Raw genomic sequence first — 11,723 nt, forward strand, 5'->3', positions numbered from 1 at the left:
CAGACAGACAGACAGACAGACAGACAGACACACACACACACACACACACACACACACACACACACACACAGACACACGTACACTCCCTACACATGCTCCACTCACAATACATCCTGGGAAGCAAAAATCACACTTTCTTTTTACAGTGGACAGACTTGGATCTAGGTTTTACATGTGTCAGGTAAGAACTGTGCCACTGACCTGCATTCCCAGATCATTGGAAACTTTAACCTCAGGCTTTTAAACCTTCTAGATACCCAGACTTATTTTTTTTAAAAACTTAAACCACTTGAACCTTGCAGCAGAGACAGACTGTATTGATGGAGTATTTTAAATGTAGATCATCTGTGATGTTTGATTTGCAAATACTAAGTAGCAACATTTTCCATCATTCACGACATTAGTGGCTAACGTGGGGACCACTAGTGTCGTGTTCTGAATGTTAATGCACCACATACCTATGTTGAAACCTAGTCTCCAATGGGATGTTAGTATCACTGGGTCTTTAAGAGTTGTCACAGGGACCAGGAGATAAAAAAACCACCACAGAGAACTGGATCTAGGGTCTTGCACAAGTTAGATAAGTGCTATACCACTGAGCTGTATTCTGTGACCCTTGGGGTTTTATTTATTCTTTGGTAATTTCATATATGAACACAGTGTGTCCAGATCTTGAACACAATTAGTTATCCCATCTGCCCTGTAGAAGACACAGGGTCAATCCTTGGCATAGAGAGCTGGCCCTTACCACACAGCACATACGCTGGTATGTGCTTCATGGTCTCCAAAACTACAAATACACTAGTTGTTTGTAACTCACACAGGTTTTGGTACATACATGTTCACACATGTATATAACATATATATTCTTGAGACCTTGTGTATATACATAGAATGGGTCATCCTTTAGCTCTTAAGATAACAAAACCCTCCTACTTCAGTCTTCCAAGGAGCTGAACCACAGACATCTATCTCAGAACTGAATGAGCTGGCAGCCTGAACTGATGAAGACAGCAGGGCTGAGGCTCACCAGAAGTTTCATAAATCATTTGTAGATATGAGAAAACTTGGTGTTTAACAAGAAGTGGATATGGGAATTTGACAGTCAACCATTACCAATGTAGACAGTTACCCCAAAGCGTCTAAAGAGCAAAAAGAATTGGACCTAGGTCTTACATATATCAGGTAAGTACTGTACCACTGAGCTGTATTCCCAGATCACTGGAAATTTTTTGTTCTTTGGTAAATTCATACACTAATAAAATATGTCATATTCAACCCTAGACCACAGCACCCTCAAGACACCCCAAACTCCCGCCATATTCTTCTTCTAATTTTGTTATTCCTTCCTCTTCTCTTCCGTCTCCTTTTCTCCTCCTGTTGTTCTTTCTTTTCTTTTTCTCCCTTCTCTGCCTCCTCCTCCTCCTTCTTTTTCTCTTTTTCCTCCTTTAATAACCCATTCACTGAAATTAGACTTAATCATTTTTGTACTTATCATGTGGAGAGAAACTATAACTAATGTTGCCTTCCCTGGAGCTTGCTCAATAGCTCAGGCAGGTTTATCTTGTGATTCCTGTCCTCAGACCTCTGAACAGAAAGGATTGCAAGCCTATGTCATCTGATTTGCTTTATTTTATTTTATTTTATTTTATTTTTTTATTTTCTGTGGTGCTGGGCATCACACCCAGGGTCTTTTACTACAGGGCAAGCTCTCTCCAGCTGAGCTACATCCCTAACCTTAAAACTTCTGTAAATGTTAGACTCATGTGTCACATGACTAGGGAATCTTGCTCTAGCTTGTAAATTCAAAACTTGAGTACATGTGATCACATGAAATCATGTGTGAGAATATCCATACAGCTTTATTAAAATGCAAACCTGGGATTGGAGGCTCATGCCTATAATTTAAACACTCAGGAAGCCAAGGCAGTGATATCATGAATTCAGGATCCGCCTGGGCTGCATAGAGACCTTGTCCAAAAATGAAGAGCAAATAAACAAGTGAAACAATAAGTTGGGTGAAAATAAACAGTTGCCCAGCGTTAGGGTAAGTGGATAGAATGTGTTGTGTGCACAGCTGGATGGCATTCCATAATAGAAGGAAACAAAAACATTATGTGAAGTGTCATAGCCAGTCACCCAACTTTCCACTTGTACTTCATTGGAAACAAGCCCCAATATAGCAATTTAAGTAATGTCTTGGTTACAGTGGATGACAGCAAAGGGGCATGAGGAAAGCCTTGGTGGGGGAGTGAGGGCTGTTCTGAACCGGATGTAGCGGCAGTTGCATGCCTTGTGAGTTTTCTCAGAATTACTAAGCCATTCATCTAAAAGAGATTAATTGCATTTAAACAGCCCACGGTAGTCTAAGGGAATAGTTTGGGTAGAGCACTTGCCTGACACACATAAGCCCTCACATCAGGCCCTCATCCTGTAAAGACAACCCACAGCCAAGATAGTAAAAGTGAGATCACTATTAAATGTCTACAACAGATTCTGGCTCTGTGTTGGAAGTTTAGTGTGTATGTACAGAACTGGAAAGCAGAAACAACCTTGCGATAAGAACTTTAATAAATTCTCTACACATAGAATGGGAACAACCTGCACGGTCAGTCTCACTAAGAGATCAGTCTTCCTTGTCCCCTGTTCAAGTCAGCAGGACTTAATGTTGTCCTTTGGAATTCCATTGTTTACACATTCTACCAGCAGAGGGCTCAAGATGTAATTCTTGAGACCTCCAGCAAGAGACCTGCATGACACCATAAAGCAAATCTGTGGACATGTGGTACCTGATTCTCAATCTATAAAACTGTACATTTGATACCATTTGTAAGTTATCGAGACTATGACTTTTGGTTTGGTTTCTGAGCTGTGGGCCTTGCTATTTTGCCCTGGGCTTTTATAATCCTCCTGTCTCAGCCTCCAAACACCTGAGGCCACAGACACTAACAGCCCAGCTTGTAGTTTATGATCTATTGGGAGCAGCTTTGTGAAATTATGAAGGCAATAGGGATTTGAGAAGTCAGATTTTCTGTTGGCAGATGAGAAATAGAAAACATGAACTTGCTGAGAAAGGACAGGGGATTTCCTGTTGTCAATTGTGCCCAGAGCTTCTGCTTCATTTGAAGAGGTTCTAAGGCTTGGAAAAGAGGAGAGAGGGATGTGAAAAGATGGTGAGAGGAAGGGAAGCAGGGAGGGAAGGAGGGAGGAGCAAGCCTAATCACAGTGAAGTGTTAAGATGGGGGAACATTGGGGTTCACACATCCATATGGTTATGAGAGTATTTACTGAGTCTAATAAAATGTGTCCAGAGGATAAGGAGTAACGCCCGGGGGATTGTCTTCCTGACTGAAAAGGCAAAAGCTGAGGTTAGAAATGCTTATGTGAGCATTGAAACAAATAAGTTAAATAAATGGAATTTGTAACCTCAGGATGACCCCATCCACCTTTCCCGCCACAGGGCATTAAAGCTCTGTGTGCTTCTCCTGAGTCCTCTTTAGCTCCTGGATCTTCTCAGGCAGAGTCTTCATCCAGAACTGCAGCTTCCTGGCCTTCAGGGCTCGACCCACAGCAGGCTGGATGTCCAGCTGCAGGTACTGCTCATCATAACCCAACTCAGGCCAGTAGAGGAGACCCTCGCTGTTGGGGTTCCTGTGGATATGTCATCAACAGGGAAAGGTGAGGTCAATTTCACCCAAGAAATGATGCCTCGATTTGGGTCAGAGCAGGGGATGAGTAGGCCAGGGGTCTGAGGGCACAGGAGGACTGGTGTGCTGATATAGAACACAAGTGTCGCTCACTAGTGTCTGTCTGGTCAATCTGAAGCAAGGGAAGCTCTCTAGCTTTATGTCTCCCTCTTAGAGGGAAAATCAAAAGAACAGTACCACAATGGTGTGACTAACCAACAACAAGGTCTCTGTGGGATGAGCAGTAACTAAAAGCTAGAAGGTGTCTGCCTAAGTGTGCCCTAAGTAGTTGGAGAAAACTACTGTGAAATTAAGGACCCATGCATAATAATGAACACATCCATATGGAAGCCCTGGATGGAGACCCAGCCAAAAAGAGATTGAGACAGGGGGCATTCTCACCCATGTCTTGCAAAGTTGGCCCAGTACTTCATCATCCTCCTGTTCAGCAGCTTCTCCTCCTCAGTGAGGTCAACTGCAGACAAAAGGAGACAAGGGTCAAAGTTCTCGCTATCTCATGCATCTGCCAACTCAGGCTCTACAATAGCAACCATAGCCTGACCCTTACCCTGGCCTGGTGTATGCTCTCTTTCCTCAGCACTCAGAACCCAGGGTCTGTTTATGCCTCTACTTGAATTCTCTCAGGTTCACTCCTACCCCAGTCTGCTCTCATTCCTTCTAGCAAAGCTAGACTAGGAAAGGTTCATATTCTAAACCTGGTAGAGGTTTTGTTGGTTGGTTTGCTTGTTTGCTTGGTAATTTTTTTGTTTTGTCTTATTCTTTTTTTTTTTTCAGCTCAGAAATGGTGAACACTTGATCCTGTTCTCTTTGAGATCCTCGGTTTCTTCAACTGGACTGGGAGCTCAGCCTTCCCTGAGGACCTCATCAGGGACTCCATTCAGCTCAAGGAAAACAAGGAAGACTCACGTTTCAAGCCCCAGAGGTTGGAGCCAAAGACAAAGGCACCGTGATCACCGTGGTCGGCCCTCACATGGGATGGCCTGAGGTGCTTATGCTTGGTGAAGCTGGGCTGGTGTTGGAACTGATAGAAGTAGACAGGAGCGTGGGACCCTGGGAGTGAGGACAAATATTGACATAACGATTTCTCACATGGAGCGTTCCCACTTAACCTTCACTGAAAAGAAACCTTGCTCTAAAGTTATCTGGAATCACAGTAGAGTGGTGAGCTCCAGACTGGAGCACTGAGTACCCTGGCATTCCCACGTGAGTAGTTTTGACAAGACCCAAAGTGTAACTAAAATGTTTCTTCCTCTGGACCTGGATACGATGCCGTTCATTTACTCCAGACATAAGGATTTGCTGAGGAGTGCCTCACTGTCTTCAGGTACCTGATGTTAGAGACCTGATGATGACATGGGTCAGGCCTGGACACTACAGAGTCCATCTGGGACCCACAGCTCTGAGCTTCTCCTGTCCTAGTGAAAGACCCTCTGGACACCCCCCCCCAGAACCTGCAGCTGGCCTGCTCCCATGAGAACATCCTGTTCGCTTGAGACCCTCAGAACCCTCTCAGGACCTGCAGCTAGCTGGCTTTCATGAGAACATTCTGTTTGCTTAGGGAAACGGGATGCCTATAGTTAGCACATGTGCCCAACTTAGAATATCAGCAATTCACAAAAGAAACAATTTCCCTATGAAAGATCCCAGCTTAGCTGCTGTAACGTCATTTCACAAGGCTTTTGACGGGTCCCTGGCTGCAAAGCAGGATAAGATAGGACAATCTATATGACAGGATGTCTGTGGCCATACATCTGTGCTGAGAAAGGAAAAGCCACCACACACCATCTGAGCTTAAGTTCCCAGGAGCTTATAACAAGGTCTCACCAAGGGGATCCCCCAGCCAAATTCATCACTGTCGATACCAATGATGCTGGGGACAGGGCGAAAATCCCCAGAGGCCAACAGCTCCCGAGGGTGCCTAGGTAGGAACGTCCCATCCACCACACCAGGGGTCATAGTGAAGACCTATGGGGCATTAAGGGTCATTGCTGAAGATAAACCATATAAATAATCAATATTTTGATGCCCACTGAATGCCCACACCATTTTTCCATTTCCTGTAGCATCTCAGGATCTCAATGTTAACTCCAGAAGAAACTGGACATCAAAATTATTAGCCTGTCTTTCATTTTTGCACAGAGTACTAAAACAACACCAAATCAAGCAGACTAGTTTTAACTAGTTCCAGTAGTAAGTACTGACAATCCTAAATCCTGGAGACCAGATTCTCCGAGCCACACAATTTTCCCAACCTGGTTGATAGCCAGAATCTCTTCTTCACTCTTGTCTGGGAGGCAGAGCACCATGGCCTCTGGGTCCTTCGCTTTACATCCAGATAGGTTGGCCACTTTCTGCAAATGGAACAGGTGATGGTTTAGCTCATCCCTTCCACTAGGGAGCAGAGTTTCCTTGTTCCAGTAGATGGCATTGCCCCTAAATACTACATCCTGCTGTTTGCTGTTTGCTGTGTGTGAAAGTGGAATCGTTCACGTTTTCTGTGGTTCAGAGGTGACAGCTGGGACAGGGACTGTGCTACCTGCATATTTGTTCTGTTGTTGCTTTGTTTCTGTGTGTGTGTGGAAAATAGATATGGTGTGTCATATTTTGCCTGTGAAGTTCAGAGAACACCCTCACGTGTCACTTGTCACCTTACACCTTGTTTGCATTTGTCTATACCAGCTTAGCTGGACTATGTCTATTCAAGGATTCTAATGTCTCTTTTCCCATCTCTGCATAGGAGCACTGGGGTAACTGTCACATAGTACCACCTCTAGCCTTGTGTGGGCTCCGGGTGTTTGAACCTGGGGACTCACACTGGCACAACAAGTATTTATAACAGCTGACCCTTTCCCTCAATCTATGTGTACCAATTGGATACCTTTTGAAATCAGCTTGACATAAGCCAAGGTCATTGGGAAAAAGGAACTTCAACAGAGCAATTGTCTCTATCAGATTGGTTCATACATAAGTCTGGGCATTTTCCTGGTAAATGACTGATAAAGAAGAGCCCATCACATTGAAGGCAGTGCCACACATGGGCAGGTGTCCTGGGCTGTATAGGAAAGCAAACTGAGGAAGCCATGGGTATCCAGCAAGTACACAGTGTTCCTCACTGGTCTCTGCTTCAGTTCTGGTTTCCAGGGACCTGCCTGAGAGCCCATTCTATCTTCCCTTCAAGTTGGACTATAAACTATAAAAATTTAGTAAGCTAAAATTAACTTCTTTTCTCCCAAAGTAGCTTTTGATTATGGTCTCTGTAACAGTAATAATAAAAAGCAAACTAGGAAATCATACAAATGAGTTTTGTCAATGGTAGAAGCCACTGGACACAGCTTTTCTGTTGTGTATCTTATTCAGCGCACATAAAGCAGAGGAGGTGGATTGTAAATTTTATGCCTCTCAGAAATCGATAGAAAGAATCTATTTCCCAAGATCATTGTTTTCCTCACTTAGCAGGTTAACGGAGTACCAGAGGCAAGGACTGAGGTACCAAAGTAAGGATGGGTATTGATGAGGACACTCACCGTGTGGACCACCTCGGGTGTGTCAGAGATCAGGTCAGGCAGCAGGGCCACTCCACTCTGCATGATGGCTCTGTGGAACAGTCCTGTCGACATGGGGGACACAACAAGTGAAGACACACTTGTGCCACCTGCTGACCCGCCAAAAATAGTGACCTGGCCAGGGTTGCCTCCAAAGTAGGCGATATTCTGCTGGACCCAGCGTAGGGCAGCCACTTGGTCCAGGTAGCCCCAGTTGCCTGTGGCATGCTCGTCTCCAGAGCTGAGAAGTGACAAGAACAGGAATCACAGATCTGTCCATATTCTACTCAGACCCCATTGTCCAGCCCAGTTCCAGGCTTACCTGAAGAAGCCGAGGATACCCAAGCGATACTGGATAGCAACCATTATTATATCCTAAGTAGCAGCCAGTATGGATCCATCAGTCATGGAAGCCATGCCCAGAACAAGGGCACCACCATGAATCCATACCATCACCTGGAGACATCAACACAAATCTCAGGAGGCACAACCAGCCCATGGTCAACTGGACTACATACTAGATTATCAATTGCTTTGCCTCTGTGAAGGTCAATTTACACACAGATCTCCTTAGGATTTTGGGACACGGTCCACAGATATGGTACTCTAGGTCTATAAGCATATTACCATTCCCAATTCCCCATCAGGAAATCTTAGCTTGAATTAATGGCTTTACGTCACAAGTAATGAGATCATCACTCTCAAACTCATCAAAGTGGAGCAAAAAGGAGTGTCTCCATGTGTGACTTTCCTGATTGCTAATCAGAAGGGACATCATATCCCATTGGCAAAAAAGATAATCTGCAGCTAGGAATTTTGATGATGTCAATATGCAGCCCTTGAACACCCTCCTGAGTGGGTCTACCAGGTTCAAGTTGGTAGAAAAATTTCTGGTTTAATCAAAGACATAGAGCCTCTTATCTCTCAGAGCTCCAGAGCTCTGAGTCCCACACCTAGGGGTAAGCAGCTCAGGATGGCTGGGATCACCTGCCTGACCCCAATAAGTTAAGACTACCTATCAGGCTATAAACTAGAGTACAGTTCAGAATTACTTTTTCCCTTCCAATCCTCCAGAGAAAGAAACGTCCTCCTCTCCAGCTGACAATACCCTGCCACTCACAGGCAGGTTAGAGCCCTCACGGGCATGCGCTGGTGTGTAGATGTTGAGATACAGGCAGTCCTCAGACATAGAGATGGGATGCATGATCAGATTCATCTCCTCAGCGCCCTCTAGAGTCATTACATCAGTCTGCAGACACCTGGAGAACATGGCAAACAGTCCAAGACATAATACCAAACCTAAAAATCATAGTCTGAATTTTCAGCTACTGCTTTCCATGATTTCCTGCTAATGTCTGACCCCTCTCTGAAGTCCCTTCCTACCAAGGTAAAGGCCACCAGCTCTGAGGAAATGGGAATGGAACAGTACTTTTAGGGAGGCCTCTGGTTTGGTAGTAGCGCCCTGAGGGCTAGAGTATGGGGAATATGAGGACTGCTGCCATCCTCTATGAGATGGTCGCCTTCCTGTACTGACTTTCATCCTTTCTGTGCTACTTAAACCCTGGTGTGGGGGTTGGTTTTGACTGTTGACTGACACAATGTGGAATCACCTGGGAAAAGAATCCTAATGAGGAATTTTCTAGATCAGCCGTTCTCAATTTGACTAATGCTATGAGACATTAATAGAGTTCCTCGTTTTGTGACCAACCATACACTCTCTTGTTGCTACTTCATAAGTGTAATTTTGCTACTGTTATGAACAGTAATGTGAATATCTGTTATACAGGATATTTGATATGCAAACCCTTGTGAGGGTTGCAACCAACAGGATGAGAACCACTTGTCTAGATCCTGTTTGCCTGTGGGAAGGCCCATTGCAAATTATCTGATTACATTGATTGACAGAGAAACACCTGCCCATTGTAGGCAGCACCAGTGCCTGGGAAGGGGCTTCAGAATTGTTTAGGAGTCAGGAGAGTTAACGAAGCATTAGCAGTCATGCATGTGATATATAGGCTCAGTTTCTGATTAGCGATGGGACGTGATCGGTCCTCTTAAACTTCTGCCCTGTGGTTCCGACCTGTAACCGATTATGACCTGGAATTGTGACCCATAGTAAAATCTTCCCTCTCTGCATTGTTTATGTCAGGGTCCTCTAGCACAGCATCAGAAAACAAACTAAGATACTTGGGTGTTGGGGCTGTGCCTACACGGGAGCTATAGGGATGAATGGACAACACCATAGGGTAGTGAGACATTCTCCATCTCACTCCAGACTCTCATGGTACCTCCTCCTTCTTCCACATTGTCTCCAGTTAAAAGCATGTGTAATTGTTTGTTAGCCAATGGCACCTAGAAAACGGATGGTCACAGTGACCTTAAAGAATGGCCTTAGTCTTTGTTCCTCACTGCAGAACCTGCAGCTAAGTCCCTACAGGCATCAAGCTCTGACCCAGGATCCTGGCACCATTGTTTCTCTCTAATCCTTAGCACATTCCTCTGAAAACTGCATGGGAGATGCCCTCAGGACAGACAGAACACTGCTATAGAGCTGAGACAGAAGAAGCACAGCAGTGTGGTCTAGAGCTCAGACCTGAGGTCCCCTTGGGCCCCAAAACTTACATGGCTGGAAAGGAGGTCCCATCTCTCACACCACTCCATGGCTCAGGGGGCTCAGGGGGTGCAAATCGCAGTGGTCCAACAGGTGGCTTGGCAAAGGGAATCCCCAGGAAGGTATAGACACCAAGTTCACCGTCTTTCACATGGACGAGGCTTCCTCTCACCTGCCCTGTGTGTGTGTTCCTGATGGGGCTGGCTGAGTCCTGGCCTATAGGTGAAGAGAAGCCATCAGTTGTCATCACACACATAACTTGTCACAGAGTTACACACACCATAACTTGTCACAGAGTTACACCACGGGGTAGGTAACCTGGGTCCTCTCAGCTCAGCTGTGCGATGTGAAGATGAGGTCATCTGGATTACCTATGTTACTATTGCTGGAAAGCATGACTGTTGGCCCTCTTGGAAACTGACAGGTCACTTCTCTAGTCATCAAGGTGTCAGGCTGAGAGCCTCTTGGCATTATGAAGGAATTATTATCATTATCCACCCTGCCACGTGGAGTTCCAGCCACAACCAAACACAGAGGAGGGACATGTCTCTCCCACTCTTCTGTCCCTGCTGGCTCCACAGTACATGAGAACTTTACACATCTCTGACTCTTCCTGACTCACAGGGCCCATCCTGTGAGCTTTGGTGGTGGCATTAAGGGGTGTACAAATTCACACTTTCGTCTTCACCTCCACCAGCTCCTCCCTCCCTGGTATTTCCCTCCCACAAGCTCAGACTCTGACTCTGCAGAACTGGGCAGCTCTGACCCTGGTCCCTCTGCTCACCATGCACGTGGAGGAGGAGAAGCAGGAGCCCACAGGTCACAGCAAACAGCCAGCCAGGAAGCCTATCGAGCAGCATATTGAATGCCAGGGCTAACTCTGTGCTACTACAAGATGACAGTCTCACGACAGCAGAAAGCAGAGAAGGTAGGACTTGCCCAGGCAGGAAATTTATTTATACCTTTTGATGTGCAGGTGCAAAGTTCTTATTGCAGCAGAATTGATAAGGCAGAAACCACTGGGAGCCCATCACCAGCAGGCAGGGCAAAGTCACTCTGCAGTTTCTCCTCCTTCTCTGGACTCTGAGAGAGACGGAGCATAGCATCTGAAGTCCTTCTGGAATCAGGATCCCTGACATGAACTTGGAGTCACCATGATCTCTGGCCCTTTAACCCAATGTGGTGGGGGAGTGAAGACCCCCAACAACACACACAGATACACAGTTGTCACACAGTCACACACACACACACACACACACACACACACACACACACAATATCATCTGTGCCAGCACTGACATGAGAGCTGCTGGGAGAAGCACAGCCGCGACTGCACACAAAGTCCTGGCCTGCTGTGCTGGGGACCAGGAAATGAATGCATGACAGAAGTCACCTAAGGACCTAAAAGACCCATACGCTCTAAGTCTGGACATTGGGTGAGTATAAGCGTTTGGACACCATAGGTTTGTTGACTGTTCTTTACCTCAGAAAATGTCCTGCTTTGGATGCTGTGCAGCCCTGATCCTCTCTGCCTGGGAGTGCAGGGAGGGGTCCAGGGAGACCCCCCCTCCTGCTGTGTGTCATCTATACAGCTCCACCTCCCTGGCCCCTCCCCTCCCACAGCACCACATTCAACACTGCAGAGTCTGGCAGACCTGATGAGTTGCAACAAGAAAAGTTAAAAGCCCCAAATCAGCCAAGCGAATGTTCTCCTGCAGCCCTCCCCCATCTGACCCGCAGGAATCAGCATCTTTGGTGCCACCTTTGTGGATGAGGCCAGGACAGCAGCCACTCACAGCCACCCAAGAGTGACTTCCAACATCTTTCTCAGTCAAGTGCTCACCCTGTCCTGTGACTTGCTGC

At 46.0% G+C, this 11,723-nt stretch overlaps 1 protein-coding gene across 1 annotated transcript in view; it reads right to left on the bottom strand.

The window, feature by feature from the left end:
* Positions 1-8,442, bottom strand: part of LOC101984173 (pyrethroid hydrolase Ces2e-like) — a 17,415-nt gene extending 8,973 nt beyond the window's left edge. Inside the window, 1 exon segment of the mRNA XM_026778463.1 lies at positions 8,370-8,442. Coding sequence (XP_026634264.1) covers positions 8,370-8,438 — 69 coding nt within the window. The 5' untranslated portion in view covers positions 8,439-8,442.
* Positions 8,443-11,723: the final 3,281 nt, after the last annotated feature.

This window comes from Microtus ochrogaster, unplaced genomic scaffold (genome assembly GCF_000317375.1).
Source record: "Microtus ochrogaster isolate Prairie Vole_2 unplaced genomic scaffold, MicOch1.0 UNK170, whole genome shotgun sequence".
Classification (NCBI taxonomy): Eukaryota; Metazoa; Chordata; class Mammalia; order Rodentia; family Cricetidae; genus Microtus; species Microtus ochrogaster.